This window comes from Saccoglossus kowalevskii, chromosome 5 (assembly GCF_978046115.1).
Source record: "Saccoglossus kowalevskii chromosome 5, keSacKowa6.1, whole genome shotgun sequence".
Classification (NCBI taxonomy): Eukaryota; Metazoa; Hemichordata; class Enteropneusta; family Harrimaniidae; genus Saccoglossus; species Saccoglossus kowalevskii.
In genome coordinates, this window is record NC_140645.1 from 44,098,526 (window position 1) to 44,120,568 (window position 22,043).

General features: G+C 36.4%; 1 protein-coding gene across 3 annotated transcripts in view; it reads left to right on the plus strand.

Annotated features, from left to right (window-relative positions):
• The window catches only part of LOC100374503 (NADH dehydrogenase [ubiquinone] iron-sulfur protein 2, mitochondrial-like), a 43,564-nt gene that overhangs the window by 7,101 nt on the left and 14,420 nt on the right, over positions 1-22,043 (plus strand). For all 3 annotated transcript variants that reach the window (XM_085499449.1, XM_085499450.1, XM_085499448.1), the window contains exons 3-9: positions 8,367-8,568; positions 9,896-10,008; positions 11,793-11,945; positions 14,619-14,704; positions 18,843-18,962; positions 20,060-20,189; positions 21,894-21,989. In XM_085499449.1, the coding sequence (XP_085355575.1) occupies positions 8,367-8,568; positions 9,896-10,008; positions 11,793-11,945; positions 14,619-14,704; positions 18,843-18,962; positions 20,060-20,189; positions 21,894-21,989 (900 nt within the window). The remainder of the gene's footprint in view (positions 1-8,366; positions 8,569-9,895; positions 10,009-11,792; positions 11,946-14,618; positions 14,705-18,842; positions 18,963-20,059; positions 20,190-21,893; positions 21,990-22,043) is intronic.

Genomic DNA, 22,043 nt, shown 5'->3' on the forward strand with positions numbered 1-22,043 from the left:
ATGATGCCTATTGTAAAACCAAATTAAGGCCTTTCACTCCTCGACGTCTAAATTAGAGTGTGCCTATTTAAGATTATACGGTATCTTGCTTTTCGACAGCCACGAATGTCACACTAGAGGAACTTGATCGATGCAGCCGGCCAGCCTGTGCGTTTTTATCAATGCACAGTACCATAACATGCAAATCGATCAAATTTCGTGGAATACATCATTATTGTAGCGATTGGTTTGCTATTTGATTATATCTTGTGGCCTGACAAACAGATTTGTATATTTCTAGAAATGCATCATTTGTTGTATATTTGTAGTCCTAATTACAAGGGACAGTGAAAAGTTTTGCATATGCACCAGTAAGAGCAAGGGAACAATTTACCAGTCATTTTGGAAATTATTTCGGGGGATATATTTATTCCTGGGGGTATATTTATTTGGGTTTGAAGATTTTTCCGTGGGGTATGTTTATTTGGGACTTGAGAGTGAGTTTCACGTGGAAAAGGTGTTGTATATATGCCACTCTGCGTGTACGCGCAATTCTGACTTGCGCATAGCATACTACCGTAATCATAACCTGTGTGCAAAAAAGACGTTCGCGTGCCAATAAGAGTTAGAACAAAAGAAATGTATGTGTAAATATCAGACTTGTAGCGTGTGGGCTTGCTTGTGGCTATCTTATTATACATGCCAATGAAATAGTATTAAATATGTTGAGAATACAGCAAAAATCACTAGTCTTCACTTCATATTGATTAACATGCACCACCCATTTGATTAAAGATCCTTATTGATGCAATATTATACATAAGCTTTGGTAAGCTTCCAAATATTGTTTCAGTAAATCACAAAATACAACACAGTGTTGCACTCTGCTCATTCTTAATTGTGAAGGTTAATGCATTTTGGCTATATGTAAAATGTATGTGTATCAAATATGATGCACATCCACTCGCGTGATTCGACAGTGTTTCGCAGAAACATTTATCACCGTGCCACTTTTTTTGCCTTAAAAAAAGTATTAACAGTACTAGTTCGAGTGGTCTGTGAATTATTTACAACTGATTTGTTTCAGGCTTGTTGGCGAAACACAACTGTTTTAAGTTAAAATATTACAACTTCGGTCCTATAGCTACCGGGGTGTTATAGCGCGAACAAGCATGCGGGAAAGCTGGCGCAAAATACTTGTAGTTGCAAACGCTGAGAACTTCAAAACACCGGACGCGTGGATGTGTGGTCGTTTGAGACGACGTAGTTGGACTATTCCATTGCTTTTATGGGTATACGAAACATTGCTTTAACACTGAAAATGGATATTAAAAAGCAACAGTAAGTAACAGTTTGTTGATATTTGATGTTGTCATTTTACTTTGTATTAGTAAGAGTGTCAGGTTCTCAGTTTTCCCGTTTAATGGCATGTCCTATTGCCAGTCAATTTTTCCTTGGAATATTTTACTTTGGAATGTTTTACCTCTATACCATCACGATGTACCCTCCGATATCATGTTTTGCAACAACGACATTTTGAATGCATAACAAAATACAGTTAATTCGAAAGTTTTATAATAAGGCTAGCTGAAACCAGCCTACGACGTTAGTGTCGCACAATGCCTTGGCGATTCCATTACATTTTAGATGTATTCCACAGAAATAAACAAGTTTATTATTTTTATAGAACGTTTAAAATAGAATTAATTTATTAAAATATTGAGTATATGCATACATGAAATAATAAAGTGTACGATCACAATGAATAAAATATTTGATAAATTCGGCGAATAGAGGAATGTATATTTATCACAACAACAATAGTATTCTACGACTTCCACGATAAACAAAATCGAATGTAAACACTTTTCAACAATGCAAACGGAATAATAAAATAATAATCATCATCAAATCTATGAAGGGTCAAGTTGCATGAATACAATTATAACGAACAACGCGCTCACTGGATGCACTGGTAGGTGAAGTGACTCCTGGAAACTGAATGTTCTTTGCGTACTATCACTGGGAGAACGCAACACCAGTACGTTGAGCAAATGAATCAATAGCCATCTTCTCTGCATGTTTTTGGTGTGATTGTGGAAGAGATTATTTACTTATTTATTTTTTCCCACGCAGGCCGCTATTTTGCATCTCGCGATTTTTCTCAGATTTTCGGTGTTGGCAAATACATTAGTTATTTATACGGACACAACTTAGAATAAAGAATAAATCAATGTGTTGGGGCAAATAATTTATGTGTATACTCTCGATCCGTTCGTTACAAAGAGTCTGACTTGTACCTTTCAGTTGTTCTCAACTTTTATTGGCACCCATGAACTGGAATAGTTCACATTCAAATTTAAAACTCAACTCAACATCTAGCTATTACACCGGATATTACAACACTTGTATTAACATTTTATTATAATATTTGATAGATGTTATTGGCATTAGAAAGCTACATGCAAGTCCGCATGCAAGTCAAATTAGCACGTAAATATTTTCTTGACTTTCGGTAGACACCTGACTACTATCTTTTTCAATGATTTAAATTTGTCCATGTTTAAATTTGCGTAATTGTTACGAATGCAACGCATTATCATGTCGGTAATATATCAATATTCACAGACCCAATACGTTGAGTTTGCATAATTATTATGAAAGCAATTACAATGTTGAACTATTTAGAGCGGGTACAGTATTGTAAACAAATTTGCGTAAATAGAAAAGCAGCACAATAAGTAAACAATGTTGAAACATTCAAAGCCAGTACAGAGTTGCGTAATTACAGTGCTGTGAGATATAATAAAAATTTTACTAGATCGACGCGTGGAGCACGAAAGAAAAGGTTGCTAAGGTAATGCGCTTTAGTTTAGCGCGTGACTTGGAGGTCAAACTTCGGTCAACACACACTTGATGGTCAGCATCGCCCGAAGCAAGTTGATGTCGCAGCATATGTTGTAATCCATGATACATCCCGTTTCGACTTTGGCTTGCTTTTCCTTCTTAGTGCATGTTCTTGTTCATGTGAAATGCGATCTCTCACCAATGTATTAAAACACTTTACTTATATTTGGTCTACGCGACACATTTATCTTTCTAAACATTTTCTGAGACCATGCATGATGTATAGTCACATAATTATATTTTATATTATGTTGATCTCTACGTCTTTCTGGATCCTTTGTGCTTTCATTTCATTTTCGTGTACATTTCCTTTGTTCTAAGTCGTATTTTATTGCCACACGCAAGTCTGGTTTGCGCGAAGATTATGATTAGAATGCCACGTGAAAGTCTGATTTGCGTGTACGCACTGAATGCCATATACAAAAAACTGCGTCTCACCTTTTCCACATGCAACTAACATACATGACAACTGCAGTCAACTGGCATCATGGAATCTATGCATACATTTGCATAAAATTTGATCGACCTGCTACCACCGTGGCCTCATTCGTTTGATTTCCTACTCTCTCCTAAAGCTAAATAAACAAGCCATGCATGGCACAGTCCCCGTTAGTTATCAAATTTAAGATATATAGTTTTGTTAATAGTAATATAACTGGAATATAACCATGTCAGGAATATGATTTTTTAACATGATATATAACGAATATATAAAATTTGAATATAATCAGTCAAAGCATTTAAGAGATATGGCTCTCGAAGCCCATTCATTAAAACAAAATGGCCACCAGACAGCCATTTTGAATCTGATCTGAAAAATAAATAATGTGCATCTGAAACCTGTTATGTCTAATATATATGTACCAAGTTTTAACAAAATCCATCCATAAATGCCAGAAATGCTTGATATTTGATGATTTTTTTAGCACAAAAATGGCCACCATTCGGCCATTTTGAATAGGATCATCAAACCAATATATCTGTCTATCTATGACATGATGTATAATGAATATTTAAAATTTGAACATAATCAGTGAAAGCAAGTCAGACATATAGCACGAGAACCACATTCATTAAAACAAAATGGCCGCCAGTCGGCCATTTCGAATCTAATCTGAAAAACAAAATTATTTGCATCAAGGTCCCATAATGTCTAGTGTATACACCAAGTTTTAACAAAATCCATCTGTGAACAGCCCAGAAATGCTTGATTTTTAGGATTTTTTAGCACAAAAATGGCCTCCATTCGGCCATCTTGAATCAGATTGTAAAACAAAAAGATGTGCATCAAGATTCTATAATGTCTAATGTATATACCAATTTGTACAAAATCCATCTGTAAACAGCCGAAAAATGCTTGATTTTTAGCACAAAAATGGCCGCCATTCGGCCATCTTGAATCGGATCATGAATCAAATTGACGTGCATATGTATAATATCATGTATGATGTATGTGTAAAGTTTGATTTTGATTGGTCCAGGCATTTCTAAGATACAGGTCCGGACGCATGCATAGACGTACGCACACGCGCACGGACACACGGAGGTCAAAATTAATAAAACATTTTGGCTAGTGAGCACACACAAAAATTCTTATATGTGCAGTGGTATAATATTTTAAATATTTGAGCAACCTGTCTTACAACATGCAGTGGTTTTGCTAAAGTAGGGAAACATAAGTAAAAATTTGGGGGAAACACGTAAAATTTCATATCTTATCCTTACATCTATTTCGGGGGGGTGAAATGGCTGGAGAACTGCGATAACATTTACCTGCTTATTGCCCTTAAAAAAACACTGATCTGGTGCATATACTAGTATTAAGTATTAAGTATTGGTCTTTGTGATGTTATAATGATTTTAGAGTGTCTACAATGTCAATAAAATGTTTAAAAGTCTTACTATGAAGACTATAGGTATCAGACTAATGACATTTGTAACATCACAAACAAAGCAATATAACAATGATATTAATATTATATGGACAGACTATTTCATATATACTCTTAAACCAAAAGGCGGTGTACCGTAAAAACTCGATTAATTCGCGGTAGTAAAAATAATTATTTTTTCAAGTGCACGAATTAATAGCGTCAAAACGGAAATTATTGGTTTTTGGTGCGTGAATTAAAAGAGTACTTTTTGATCGATTCAAAAAGGAGCTGTTTTCATAAATTTATTAGTGATTTGTTTTGTTTTCCAATGAACACGATTACAGGACGTTTTTTTTAGTGCCTCTGAGACTCGTGGCTATCGACATTCATGGCGTATAGTCGGGCAGAGAACACGCACTGCGTCAAGGACCACGCACCATGTTACACTTGAAATGAAACAGTGAAATGGCTAAGGTCACTCTGTACACAAACAAACAATGAACACGTGGCTACAAAGTAGCCGTCTGGCTGCACTGCCTTTTTTATTTTTCTAGGCATCGCCCGGGCGATGTTATGGCAGATATTACGAAGCACATCATGTCTGGAAAAATAACCCTGCGTTGATAAAAATGGTCTCAGAAAATGTTTAGAAAAAATAATGTTTCGCGTTGACCAAATATAATCATGCAAAGTATAAATTCAAAGTGCTTTAATAAGTTTGAAGTTTGACCCCAGGTCACGCACAGAACTGGCGCGTTACCTTAGCAACCTTTTTTTCTTTCGTGCCCCGCGCGTCAAACTAGTAAAATTTTTATTATATCCGAAAGTACTGTAATTACGCAATTTGTATGCAACTCTGTACCGGCTTGAATATATCAACTTGAACGTCGTTTACTTATTGCACTGCTTTTCTAATTACGCAAATGTGTTTACAATATTGTACCGACTCTGTACTTCGTTATGTATTGCTTTCATGATAATTAGTTTTTTTTTTTTTACTATTATTAGGGCACTGACCCGGGGTATTGGGTCTGTGAATATTTCAATATCACCGACTTGATAATGCGTTGCATTCATAATAATTATGCAAACACAAACATACCATACGTCAAATTAAATTTTACTATAATATAATAAACTCTGGGCAGCGAACTTCGATCACATTATTCACGTACATTTCGACTGAACTCTAATAACGTGCGGCACTGGGCAATGGCATCCAGAGTTCATGCACTGATATTTAAATTTGGGCCACCCAGCTTGACGCAAATCAATATAGTTACTTGTCATTTGTTCGAAAAATCTTTTAACTCTCACAAATACCTTGGACGTGAAGAGTTAACTGGGAGTTAAATGAAAGGGAATGTCTTTCTTGGCCAAAAAACACATCAGTACAAGATTATGTGTGCAAGGTTAGATTTATAGAAGGTACATGACCGCTTAACTCTGTGTTTTTTACCGAATCCGGTATAATGAAAATGTAACTCGAGGTCAATCGCCTGACCAATCAAAAATGTCAATTTACGCACCATAGGGCGGTTCACTTAAATGACGTAATAGAATATTGGCGGGCACATGGTCGATGCAACCCTGTGGACCAGCGATGAAAAATCCCTGTACTAAGCTTTCCATCACGAAAATTCGTAATCGATGTGCTGACCAATGGATATTTATCGACTAAGTAATAATCTTGCCCAACATCTGTAGTGACGTGGGGAATGATTTTTTTCACGTCAAATCTTTACGGAACCTAAACTGCTTGCTAACTGAAAGGCTGTGATGACGGAGATCATCTGCGACACCAAGTACTGATAACATAAAATTATATGTATATTTTTAATGTCTTCATGCAATATATTATCCACTTTATTCTGGCCCGCGAATTAATAGGATACAATTTTAAACATGTTTTTGAACGCCGCGAATCAAAAGGATGCATTTAAAAATTAGCGTTCGAAAATAAAATTGGTGCACGAACTAATAGAGACCGCGAATTAATCGAGTTTTTACGGTATATTATTACCCATGCGTGCCACAAATTAAGTGTGTTAACTAGTTACAAATATTTCATTGAATACAATGTAGTATCATTTATGTTTTTTATAACAGTCTTAATTAAACACAGTTACGATAACCATGGAGTATTTGATGTGAGGCTACCCTGTGGCTCCTGCAGGAGATAGTTTGCAATTTATTTCATGATACATGTAACAAATTGGTGGATTAAAAAATGTACCTGTCAGACAGATTCAATCATCTTTTCCTTCATCTTTTTTCTAAGTTTTAACTTAAAAACAGATTCCCATTTGATATAGTGGCAGTTTAACTTGAGTTCAAAGATATACATCTAGCTCAATTACTGCCATAGCTTGCCATTTTTCTGCCATACAATGTTGGAAATCCAGCCTCATCAACTGCTATGTCAAGATATAAATTAGACCTATTCTGTTGAGTGGCCATCCTTATCTACTTGCAGTAATAACTATTTCATACTGGCCAAATTTTGTTACCATATACAATATACAAGTTTTTTTAGTCATACAATGTTGGAAATCTAACCTCATCAACTGGTATGTGGCGAAATATACTAGGCCACATTTTATTTAGTAACCATAACTGCCATATACAGTTGGAATTCCGGGGTATTTTCCCCATCATACAGTGCTGGAAATCCGACCTCATCCGACCTCAAGGGGGTGCGGATATAAACTGGAATGGCCCATTCTAAATTCATCCTTGTCATTTCATTTCTCACAGTAAACTGCATGTAGAATGATTTCCACATTAGGATTGATACATTACTATGCTATAGTTATGACAACACAGGACTCAAAGAGGCTATGGTTTGCAATTGCTTACATACCCAAGCTGAATCCCTTGATATCTTCCATGTATTTTCTCTGCAATTTCAGTTGGGAGAACTTCAGAATACTGAAGTTGAATCTCTTGTTAGTGATACTGTTTTTATAAGCTTGTAGCTATGGGTAATGTTTTCATTACCAATTTCAATTGTTCATTTTTATTTTAGTATTATTATTTTATTGTTCATATTTTTTGGCTACCATATTTGCTCTATTACACCTTCAATAACATTTTACATAAACCAGAAATTCTTTTTTATATGCTGGATCATTATAATTTCAACTGTACATATGGGCTACTAAAAATGTGTCCATACTTTGTTGTTCAATTGTTTTTTTTTCTGAGGACAATATTTAAAATCAATTTTTGTAAGTTGTACGTTGTATTCTCTCTAAGCCATGTATATATATATACTCCTTAACATTACCGAGTTGTTGTCAAAAATCAACGAGAATTTTAGCTTTATGTCTTTATGTTGTGAAATAAAAAATTACTTGATTTGACTTTTTTGGGGGAAACAGCATAGTTTTCCCTGTCTCATTAAATAAAGAAAAGTCACCCTGAACCAGGAACTTGAATTCTATAGTTTTGAAAAATTTATTTCAAACCCTAGGAAGGGTGTCTTGTTAGCAACACTACTATACTTTAATGATGACCATATCTCGCTTGATGGATTAACCATCTTCTGAAAGTCATTTCTTCCATGTTTTTTCATCCATTAATATTTTATGTATTTATCAACAGAGTGTCGTTCGATGTGATCCCCACGTTGGCCTGCTACACCGAGGTACAGAAAAGTTAATTGAATACAAGACTTACACTCAAGCATTGCCATATTTTGACAGACTGGATTATGTGTCCATGATGTGTAATGAACAATGTTTCACCCTCGCCACAGAAAGGCTATTAAATATTGAAGCACCAATCAGAGCGAAGTACATAAGAGGTATGTGTTAACGATTATGTGGAAATTTAATGTCATATTAACAACACACATTATACAGCTTGTTAAAACCATCTCTCTATAGGTTGTTTATACAGGCAGGTACTTTTTATATGGAGGGCTGATTTTTTTTTCATGGAATGAGCCATTCCAGTTTATATCTGCATCCTCCCCTGTTGATGTGGTCGGGTTCCCGCACTGTATGATGGGGAAAATACCCCGGAATTCCAACTGTATATGGAGAAACAGAATCTGGAAATCTAGACAAGTATGGAAAAAAAAAATTCCTGGAAATCCAGGCAGTTATGGCTACGAAATAAAATATGGCCTAGTTTATCTCGCCACATACCGGTTGATGAGGTTGGATTTCCAACAGTATGATTAAAAAAACTTGGAATTCTGACTGTATATGGTAAAAAAATTAGGCCAGTATGGAATAGTTATTACTGAAATTAGATAAGGATGGTGGCACGAATGAGCTCATCAACACAGTGAATCAGGACTAGTTTGGATTTCCATTATCAAATATAAAATTTTGAATTTGGTAAATTAGCATATGATGAGATTTAAATTTGGAAATCCTACTCTGTATGGTGGCACAATGGAACTCAACACCATAAGTAGGAACTATAGTTTTGGATTTCCATTACTGTATAGTGAATGGAGATTTGGAAATTCTACTCTGTATGGTGGCACATTGGAACTCATCAACACCATAAGTAGGAACTATAGTTTTGGATTTCCATTACTGTATAGTGAATGGTGATTTGAAAATACAAATTTGTATGACTTATACACCCATGGAAATTATACCCTGTATGAAGTAAACACACAAGCTCATCAACAGGGGTGGGGGTGCAGATATAAACTGGAATGGCCCAATGCCAACTCGTATGTTTGAAATATATTTTTAATATTTGCACTAAAACCATGTTTATTTGAGTTGATAATCAATACGTTTGAACTGGCAAGATTAAAAATTGTTTTATAAACAAAATGCTGACTGTTATTTTGAAACTATGATTCATTTACTTTTATTATTCAGAATAGATCAAAATGGCCTACTGGCAGCCATTTTTTAAAAATAATACATTTTTGATGTGCCTGGCCCAGTCTAATTAAAGTTTCATACACACATCAGACATCATATCGAACATGTGTGGCTGACTATCAGCCGTCTTGCTCAAATGATTGCAGTTTGATGGCGCCATATCTCGTACATGTTTGAAAATATTATGGATATCACCTTTGTAGTCATGTGATATTTCATGTCTATAATACAAACAAGGTCTATGTCATTGACAATAACTTGTTAATGTTGTCATTACAGTGTTATTTGCTGAACAGACAAGAATCCTAAATCATATTATGGGCCTCTGTACTCATGCTCTAGATGTCGGTGCTATGACTCCATTCTTCTGGTTATTTGAAGAAAGAGAAAAAGTAAGTCTGTATACCGCAGAAATCTGATGACCTAATTAAAACTTGCTATTTTCTAAGGCAAGGTCAAAAACATGCATGTAATTTGGGATTCAATGATTTTAAAATTTCTGAATGTATTTATTTTTTGATGTGGGGATGACGGGATGCGATTTATCATATACTGGCAGTTGATGCGATTTATCATATACTGTTTATCATATACTGGCAGTTGATGCGATTTATCATATATTGGCAGTTGATGCGATTATCATATACTGGCAGTTGATGCGATTTATCATATACTGGCAGTTGATGCGATTTATCATATACTGGCAGTTGATGCGATTTATCATATACTGGCAGTTGATGCGATTTATCATATACTGGCAGTTGATGCGATTTATCATATACTGTTTATCATATACTGGCAGTTGATGCGATTTATCATATATTGGCAGTTGATGCGATTTATCATATACTGGCAGTTGATGCGATTTATCATATACTGGCAGTTGATGCGATTTATCATATACTGGCAGTTGATGCGATTTATCATATACTGGCAGTTGATGCGATTTATCATATACTGGCAGTTGATGCGATTTATCATATATTGGCAGTTGATGTGATTTATCATATACTGGCAGTTGATGCGATTTATCATATACTGGCAGTTGATGTGATTTATCATATACTGGCAGTTGATGCGATTTATCATATACTGGCAGTTGATGCGATTTATCATATACTGGCAGTTGATGCGATTTATCATATATTGGCAGTTGATGTGATTTATCATATACTGGCAGTTGATGCGATTTATCATATACTGGCAGTTGATGCGATTTATCATATACTGGCAGTTGATGCGATTTATCATATACTGGCAGTTGATGCGATTTATCATATATTGGCAGTTGATGTGATTTATCATATACTGGCAGTTGATGCGATTTATCATATACTGGCAGTTGATGCGATTTATCATATACTGGCAGTTGATGCGATTTATCATATATTGGCAGTTGATGTGATTTATCATATACTGGCAGTTGATGCGATTTATCATATACTGGCAGTTGATGCGATTTATCATATATTGGCAGTTGATGCGATTTATCATATACTGGCAGTTGATGCGATTTATCATATACTGGCAGTTGATGCGATTTATCATATACTGGCAGTTGATGCGATTTATCATATATTGGCAGTTGATGTGATTTATCATATACTGGCAGTTGATGCGATTTATCATATACTGGCAGTTGATGCGATTTATCATATACTGGCAGTTGATGCGATTTATCATATACTGGCAGTTGATGCGATTTATCATATATTGGCAGTTGATGCGATTTATCATATATTGGCAGTTGATGCACTCATGTGAGATACATGAGTTTATGCAATGATGGCATGTTCTGAAAATACCAATAACAATCTGCTCATAAATATGTGTTTGAAAATGTCCTTATTTGGAAGTAGACACATCAACAATGTAGATTGTGGTAGAATCACTTCAACGCAAGCAAAAGATCGCACATACACAAATATTTTTCACTGGGATTTTGACTGTTATATCTCTCAACTATTTACTTCACCCAAAAAAAAATTTATAATGAGAATATCGCAAAGTCTGAACTAAGGTAGTATAGGATTGCATTGACCACTGCAACGTGTTTACAATACAACCACTCTACTGCCTTTGTATAACATGTATATGTACTTTGTGATATTGTGGTAATAATCTCATAATATTGACAGAAGCATATTTTTTCTTTTAACAATTGTTCTTTTTTTAGATGATGGAATTTTATGAGCGTGTGTCTGGTGCTCGTATGCATGCAGCGTATGTTAGGCCTGGAGGTGTGTCACAGGATATGCCAATTGGGTTAATGGATGATATATACCATTGGGCAAAACAATTTGGACAACGAATTGATGAACTGGAAGAGGTGGGTTTTTAGGTTTCATACTACCGTAAAAACCCTCAAATAAGAGCCACTTTGTAACACTTTCATTTCTGGGTGGTGCTTATTTGAGGTAACATGTTGACAACCCTGTAGCCAGTGGCTCTTAAACCAGGGTCATCAAACTTTTTCATTGTGAACACACACACACAACCAAAACAGACAAGTAATTATTAATGATGTATCATTGCAATTAATTTATTCTGTAAAAATACTGTTATGGAAATAACAAATATCAAATAAATACGACGATTCAACGTTTCATCGACAATGTGTAGCAATGCCTGAAGTCGTGTTTCATTGACAATGCGTAGCGATGCCTGAAGTCGGATTTTGTAGCACTCTCAGTGTCTGACCCAACACTCGAATCACTTGTACAATTGTTTACCAAGTTTGGTACGGCAAACTTTTTTCTTGAAAACTGGGAATAACTTGCGTGGCTGTGGCTGGCGTGGTGGTTGATTTGGTGACAATATAAAATAGTTTCGGATAGAATCAATCTGACCAGCAGCGACAGGAGAGGACATACTTGCAAAGGAAGCATGGAACGAATGATAAAAATGATGCCCAATCACTTGTATTTATGGCAAAAACAATAAATAAAAACACGTTTTTCTATAGATTTGTACAGCTTGGGTACTTGGGCATTGTTTTAATTGCGCTAGACGTCTGACAGTACAGCTTTGGTTTATATTTCCTGTTTCATAATCAAGCCAGCTTATAATGATATTCACGTACTTCACAGTCCACGCAAACAGGGTCAAACTATAGCCCCACCCCTATATAACCTAATACGAAACGATACCGAGAAAGTAACAATTACATGTATTAAAAATAATTTCCTGTGACCAATCGGAGAGACGAAATCATTCACGAAAGCCCAGGCCTGTTACAAGGTATTTTCTGATTGGTACAAGTTCAGATTATTTTCAATTCTCACAAATAGCTAATTTAAATATTTGGGTCAGGCGGGTCACGTAGACTTCACTTTGCTGTAAGACAAGTTGATCGCACAAGTTTGTGGAACTAATCCATTCGACTTCAATTTTGATTATTTTCGGCAAGAGAGTCCTCTCCAAACTAATGCCAGTTATTTTGTTACTTCCCTGAACATTTTGTCTCGAATCATCCAAAAACGAACGTCTCAAATAAAATGCAAAAAATAACCCAAAATCACGATCAGCGAGAGTGGGCTGCGTAATCATTACATTCTCACAGTCGGAGCTACGTCACGATCCCTCAAACGTTGCCATGACCGGATTAACACCTCTGTTTTCCCCCACGATAAGGAAAAAATCTTTTGTTTTCTGCTGACTTCCTGTTCCGGTCCGTCTGTGAGAATGTATTTTCGATACCTCTGATTTTCCGATAAAGGCGTTCTAAAATCGTGACGTTCTTTACTTGGTTATAAAGACAACATTGACAATAAATATCTCAACGTGTCCTTCGGTGTTTCGGCAAAAAACATACTAGTAGTTACTACTGAATAATTTGTGAATTGGTCGATTGTGTGTCAGAAATATAAAATGGACAAGTTGACAGTCACATTCACGCTCTCAGTGCATTTCTTTCGTCTATCATTCTTTCGTTCTCAATTACACAGGACATCAGGCAAGTTATGGGGATAATCTTTATTTATCTCACACCTTCTGTGGGGCAATAAACAATGCAGGTGGAAGTGAGGCACGACAAGCTCGGTGTCTGCCTGATTGTAAACAACCGGGCGGCTGGCGCTTATTTCAGGGTTCTTATTGACAAAACCACTCAACTCTTGGTGGCTCTTAATGGAGGGTCAAATGTAACAAATTTTCACTGAGTGGCTCTTAATTGAGGGTGGCGCTTATTTGCGGGTTTTTACGGTACCATCAGAACTTCATTCTGGGATGACTTTGAGATGTAGGAGTTGTATACATGAATAAGGACCTAGGAATATCTTGATCACTGAATAATCATAAATTTGTGGCTTTAGTGAAACTCATCCACATTGGATACACAGTTGGATCAAGATTGTAGTTATTATACTAAGTGTAATTGGTTCAATATGAGTTTATACATGTATGGATGTGGAGTGTCGTATATTATCAGTCAAATCTGTGTTAGTGACTGCCTCTCTGAAGAACACACGTCTTATGTGACCACACTTTTATCAATATGTCGTCTTTGTTTAGAGACAAAATAAATAATTAACATTCTGCTTATGAAACAATTTGATTAATCTACTCAAATACGTTTTTGCAACAGTACCATGTCCTTATCTTCTGGACTAATATTATGTCAAATGTAAGAGACAAAGACAAAGTCCGAAAACGGGGACTATTAATTTGGGTTCCGTCCGTTCGTTCGGAGCTATATCTCGGACACCCATTGACAGATTTCATTCAAACTTTACATGAAGACAATACATAATGTCTTACATATGCGCGTCAAGTTACTTTATGATTGGATATATGGCTGACTGGCGGCCATTTTGTTTTTCATGGTACCCATGTTACTTTCTCTTGAATGCAATGAACGTTTCTCTTTAAATTTTGTACAAAGATAGTATACCAAGGGATACATACGCATAAACATTATTTTTGTGATTCGAAAGTTAGTCTGCATTTTCTGTATTATGTTGACTGACGTGGCCATTATTACATATTGATTTCTGTGTAACAGATGTTGACTGCTAATAGAATATGGAAGCTTAGAACAGTAGATGTTGGTGTAATCACAGCTGAAGAAGCTATCAATTATGGATTCAGGTAATACATTTTTGTATGAGCAATACAGCTTTCACCTAAACTGTTACACATGTACAAATGTAACTATCATGTTCTCTTCTTTCAACTACTGTGTTCCTCTCATCCAACTATCACATTCTATAGTGTTTGCCTCACATTTCCAACAAACTTGTTTGTCTCGTCAAAAGTATTACTGAATATTAGGTTTACCTGATCCAACTAGCACAATCACCTTACAAAACTATTTTGTTCACTACATCACCTACCAGAAAATCCGTAGAAATAATAAATTTCATTTATTACTCGTTAGGCTTGATTGCAGATTACATACCCGGGTCCAAAAAGAACACCCTAGGGTAGCATTCTCTAAGAAAAAGGCCTCTCCTAAGGGGTCACCCCCAAGGCGATCAGGCTCCTGAGGCCATTCTCTTTTGTTTGCGACACGATCACAGGGATGTTTTTAACAGCTGGGTGTTAGCTTAACAAAGACAGACAGATTGCCTTTTTTTTGCTTTTTTTAGAAATCTTGTGTACGACAATAGCAGTTTCTACATCACGTTAAGGGCTTTCCATTATAAGGGCTCAGTTTGAATTCGCCTTGATTCCCGTTTTGGCGGGGTGAATTTTCTTGTTTTTTTTTTACAATCTCATTTCTTGTCTTTTCTTTGATTGCATCATGCCTAAGCCATTAAAAGACTAAGAACGTGCCGACTAGATATGGTACATAGATACGTTCACCTTGCCACTTAGAGAGCTGCTAGTTTGGGATCAACACATGTGTCCCCTCAGCAGAGATGTGTCTGTTTCAATGAGTCAAAATATCTCTCTTTCCCCTTGGTAAACCAGACGAGGCTCCTATCTCGGACTGAAGGAGACCAGGAGTTGACACGGTCTGACTTCCTGCTCAATGTGGTGGAAACGGCGGCTGAGGTAAGACCTTCACAGTCGTTCATCTCTGAGGTGGCAGAGGCGTTGGTCACTGTCTCGGAAGAGCCAAAGACTGGATATTCTCTCATTGCAGAGTTAGTTCCCTCGTATGGTATTACCGAGGCGGGCACTCCCCACTCCTCCGCTTTTGCCAGGGGAACGGAATTGCCAACAACTGATGGTACCGACACCGGGATAAACACTTTGTCATTGTGGAGACCAAGCCCGCAGGCCAACTCCTCTGGGCACCTTGTGTGACCCAGGCTGTGCAGGGGCTCAGAGGGTGTTGGAGGGGGGTGATTGGTACCCTTTGAGAGACAAGGACAAGATGACTGATCCTGGTTTTGGGTCTGTCCTGTCCCATACCTCAGTTCGCTGAACGGGTTTGTTGAGCTCAATTTTCAGAAGGTCGCACACCACCACAGAGTCCTGCTTCAGACTGACAACACCTCAGTAGTGTTGTACATCACAAGGGGGACGCATTCTCCCACGTTGTCGAAGCTAGCTAAGGAGATCTTCCATTGGTACTTGGAGAACCGAGTGGAGCTAATGGCTCAGCACCTTCTGGAGATACGCAACAGTGCTGCAGAATGACTCTACTAGTACATCGATTGGTGTAACGGAAGGGAGATGGAGATTAATTGATTTTTTATGAAAACGTTTTTTTCCTCTCAACTCTGGCATCAGGTAGGCGGCGTTCAGAGATCGGAGTTCTGTCCTTCAGGGACGGATGTGTTTCCTTAATGAACTTACAAGTTGTTAGTCCCCTGTTCGGACAAAGTCCAAAAACGGGGACTATTAATTTGGGTTTGTTCCGTACGTACGTCCTGGGCTATACCTAGGACACTCATTGACGGATTTCGTTCAAACTTTAGATGAAGACAATACATTATGGCGCCATTTTGGATGTAAAATTTGCTATTTCTGATACCTAAACGTGTCCGCAGCAGTTTCTCAGAGATGACTGGACCGATTTGGATCAAAGTTGGTATGATGATCATGCATATTGGGTTATAGGTGCACGTCTTTTTTTTTTGTGATTGGAACAAATATAGCCGACTGCCGGCCATCTTGTTTTTCATGGTACCCTAGCTACTTTCTCTTGAATGCAATGAACTTTTCTCTTTAAATTTTGTACAAAAATAGTATACCAAGAGATACATCTGCACTATCATTATTTTTGTGATTCGATTCAATATGGCCGGCCAATGCCCAATTTTCATGAAAAGTGCTAAATCATAATTTTTACATGTCCGGAGCTGTTTCTCAGAGATGACTAGGCCAATTTGGATCAAAGTTTGTATGATGATCATACATATTGGGTTATAGTTGCATGTCATATTTTTCTGTGATTCAAACTATTGTGGCTGACTGGTGGCCATTTTGTTTTTCATGATACCAATGCCTATGAATGCAATGAACATTTCTGTTTAAATTTCGTACAAAGACAGTTTACCAATAGATACATCAACATGAACATTATTTTTGTAATTTGATTCAATATGACTGCCCAATGTTCAATTCTCGTGTAAAAGCACTAAATCATAATTTTTTGCAAATCCATCTCCTATTAATGGTTTCAATCTAATCGCAATGACTTCATCAGCATCAAATTGATATGTCAGATCACAAAATTTTGACGGGAACTGTGTCATTAACAATGACTTGTTTTGAAGACTCGGATAGACTTTCTTGCCAAGAATCAAATCCCAGGGCGTGATCCTTAACTGATCTTCATCCCACGCCTGACTAACTTAGTAATCATTTATTGTATTGTTTCAATAAAATAATTTACCAAACAAAACATGAATATTATGGTATGTACACAAAATCAATAAACATTAAAATAACTGTTCGTACAGATAGGGTAAGTACCGCATATCATATCTGAATGACATCACAACGCAAGTTCACATAAGCTACATGTAATTATCCTAATTTATGCAGACAGTCGATTTTTCTGTTACAATGTAAGTCAATGAATCAAATTACGATGTAAAAAAAATCATGTTTTGACTGTTTTAAAGAACATCTTTATTCAGCGATTTTTTTTCTGATTTTGTAACTGTCAAGTAACTGGAGTCGTTGTTTATTGCGAAGTTCTGTAATCTCGTTGATAATTTGACGGTCATTGCAATTTGTCAACGGAGTGTAGATTCTTGCTTATCTTTGTCTACAATAAAATTCTCAACAATCTGTTGCTTCCACTCGCCGTCATACATTGCTTCAGTCTGTATACGTTCATCAAAATGGAGGTATTCATCAACGCTACACTGTGTTTGCGCGTCTAAAACTTGCTGAATGAGGTTTCCGATTTCTTTGTTGTCATCTATTTCAATCAGAATCGTTATGTAAAGAAGAAAACTCAGTGTCTTTTGCTCGTTGAAGTGGTGATAATTCAGTGCGCTTCACCGAAACTGAAGGTGATGGCGCTGATCATTTGTTTATATCCGAGGGTCATTATACTGCCAGACACCACGTTATACGTGGACGTGTAGTGTAACAAACTTTAATAAACAGTTGTCATTTTTTTTCATTTGACGTTTAACTTGTATTGTGAGATTTGGTACTGTTTCTGTGACGTTCACATAATGCACACTTTTTAGGTTGGACAGACCGGATTACGAGAGCAGATTTCACAGCCTGTTTTAACATAGGCGTCTATGGAGAAATTTCGAGGCAACATAAATCAGTCAGTTCTGACAGTAGGTCAGTTTATCCAGGGGTTGATTTTGACAAGTTTAACTGTATTTGATGCAAGTTACTTGTTTGGCAAGAGTGAAGTACAATTCTCACCTAAAAGTTGATGAAAAGACATTAAACACTGGTTTATTCAAATTAAAGTTTTCATGACCTACGTTTTTTCAAGGCAGACAATGGTATACATAAAATGCAACTCATAGTAATAACACCTATGCATAATACATGTAAATGATAGCGTGGTCATTCATATAGACCACTTTCCCAGAAGTTAAAGATGCATGTTTTACATGTGTGGACATCCAGTAACATACATGTAGATTTTCATGTGTGACATTGTGTTTCTGGGTGTACCAATCAACCAATTCTGTTCTATTGAATATCAGTAAACTGACATGTTTGTATTTTCCGCCATGGCAAAGCAGGAGTATTTTTACACCCCCACCTCGGCTACTGTGCAATCCTAGAGATTGTGGAACCCAATTTTAATGTTTACAGAATCATATTATATTGCTATTATTTTGATTGACAGTGGTGTAATGCTTAGAGGATCTGGTATTAAATGGGATATTCGTAAAGCAGCACCATATGAGGTCTATGATAGAATGGACTTTGATGTTCCTATTGGCTCCAATGGAGACTGCTATGACAGGTAATGTTTGCAACTCAAGTAATTTATTTGTTAGTTAGTGCAATAATCAAGAAAAGCTTTCAACTGTTTGCTATTGAAGAGTGTTCGTCACACCACACGCTGTTTGGTATGGAACAATGTTCACAATGCATAAGCCGCCATTGTTTATTCACACAAATTTTGAACATGTGTTGTGCGACAACCACCATCTTTTAACCTTTTCACCACCAGACTCAAATTTTTCTGCATTTTTTTTATATTCTTCACTATTTTATATTATTTAAATATGACCATACATGTACCTCTGTCATTGAAATAATTGCATGCCTTGCTAAGAGCAAATATGGTATTGTCATTGTACATGCTAACAAGAATTTAATTTAGCAGGTTTCAATTTCTAGCAAGAATAGCACTTTTAAAATTCAGTTAATATTTAAATTTCTTTACAGTACTTGCGTGTTGCCAAGTATATTGTGTTGATTCAATGATATCAATGGATAAACATTTGTTGATGGACAATATAAAATCACATCTTATGTAAATTAATAACAAAGCACTCTCCACAGCGCCATATTATTGCAAACTTTTATGAAAATGTGATACATGGCTTAGAATAGAAGCATGGAGTGTATTTTGCAGTAAAGCTTGTACTGATTTACCATGCAGCAAACAGAAAGACTTTTAATCTTAACCCTCCATCCCTTAGTATATGCCTCTCTAGATAACTATGGGCATATCAATTTAATTTGAGGGGGCAGTAGAGAGTATGAGTTGAGTTAAACTTAGTATTAGAAGAGGTCTTTTCCAGCAAACACTTGTTCTTGACATTGACTAGAGTTTTGTATTTGTTTATTTATCTGATTGTTTTGAAGACTTAAATTTCACTGATTTGAGAGGCTTAAAAGGTAAATATTACAGTATTATATATATGTATATTACTAAATTTGGGGCATTGTGTCTTCATTCAAGGAGAATTTGCCTTCCCTAAAGATTGGGAGAATGATCTCTTGTATATATGGGCACAAACAGTACAGTAAGTATTCAGTAATGTGTAATAATGCATCATTGGTTTGTTTATACATTATTATACATTTATTCATTGCATTCTCTATCACCAGGTATTTGTGTCGTGTGGAAGAAATGAGACAAAGTTTGCGAATAATTCTCCAGTGTTTGAATGAAATGCCAGAAGGTGAAATCAAAATAGATGACAACAAAATAACACCACCATCAAGAGCTGAAATGAAGGTAATTGCCTAAACACAAAGTATTATTTCCAGTATTTATGCACAAAAAGCAGACAGCTTTGTGCACTTTTAATTAGATGCCTGGAACTTGCTGTTGCAGCTGTACATTTACTGATATCCTCCGGGCGGAGCTACGTCACAAGACGTTCCATGTTCCTAAGACGTGCACCACTGTACCATGTATTTCAGCTGTAAAATGCCGGTCAAAGAGCCGGTGAAAATAGCTAAATTCGAGAAAACAACACAAACTCAGGTTCAAAGTAATCCTGAACAACGAAATTTATATTGCACATAGAAAGATAATCTTGTTAATGGTTCAGGGGAGTTTCAACAACCATCCCAAAGTACCGTTTTCTGAGAGTTTTTGGCCTTTGTTTTCACCGCAATGGTTGCCATGCGGTGAAAATACCCGGATGTCTGCCCGAGGATACTGCTACTGAAAATGGATCAGCGCCCTCTAGTGGCAGAAAGTGCCCTCTATTTTATTAGCTTCGCTGTTGACATTGTCGAGCGGAGCTTATCATATGAGTGATTGTCCGTCGTCGTCCGTGTCAATGTTTTACTCTTTCGACTTCTTCTTGAAAACTACAAGCCTGAATGCTTTGATACTTGGTTTGTATGTACCTGGGGTAGACCTCTTAGATTTGTTCATTTCATGGTGATATCTTAAATTCTCTAATTTTGGTGAATATTTTTGTCATTTTTGGTAAAAAGTGATATTTTCGACTTCTTGTTAAAAAGCACAAGTCCAATTGCTTTGACATTACATTATATAGATGCTACATGTGAACCTTTCTCAGATTTGTTCATTTCATGATATCTTAAATTCTCTAATCTTGGTGAATATTTTTGTTATTTTTGGTAAAAAGTGACATTTTTGACTTCTTACTGAAAACCGCAAGTCTGATTGCTTTTATATTACATATATTGGTACTACATGTGGACCTCTTTCAGATTTGTTAATTTCGTGATGATATCTAATTTTGATGATTATTTTTGTCATTTTTGGTAAAAAGTGATATTTTTGACTTCTTGTTGAAAACAGCAAGTCCCATTGCTTTGATACTATACATATTGTTCATTTTCTAATAATATCTTCTGTTTGTTAATTGTACTGTGCATTGCTAACAGTGGAGCTATCTCAGCCGACAGGCTGCTTGTTCCATTAATTTTATGATAAAAGCATGAAATTCAGCACAATTGTACTACTCAATCATTTCCAAATATACTGCCAATGGAACAGCGCCATCTAGTGACAGGAAGTACTCTCTGTTATATCCAGTTATTAATATCATGATAAAAGCATGTAATTCGGCACAATTGTACTACTCAAATAGCTGATCATTTCAGAATATACTGCCAATAGAACTACGCCCTCGTGACAGGAAGTGCTCTCTATTTTACCCTATTTTCAGGGGTGCAGCTATGTCACAAGACGTTCTATGTTGCGAATATGTGCACTATCGTAGCATGTATTTCCATGGCTCTATGCGAGCTGTTGTGAACACTGGTCGAAGAGCTGGTCAAAAATTTGAGAAAACACAAACTCAACTTTGAAGTAACCCCAAAGTAAAAACCAAATTTATGTACAAAGTCATTTATGTTACACACGCAGGGGTAATCTTGTTAAACTGTTCAGGGGAGTCTCAACAACCATCCCAAAGTACCGGTATCTGATCAATACTGTATATATTTCATTTGATAGGACTCCATGGAATCATTGATTCATCATTTCAAGCTGTTCACAGAAGGTTATCAAGTGCCACCAGGATCTACATATACAGCAATTGAAGCACCTAAGGTGGGTAATCCACTAATCCATTAATTTTGAGACTGCAATAAAAAAGTTGTTGCA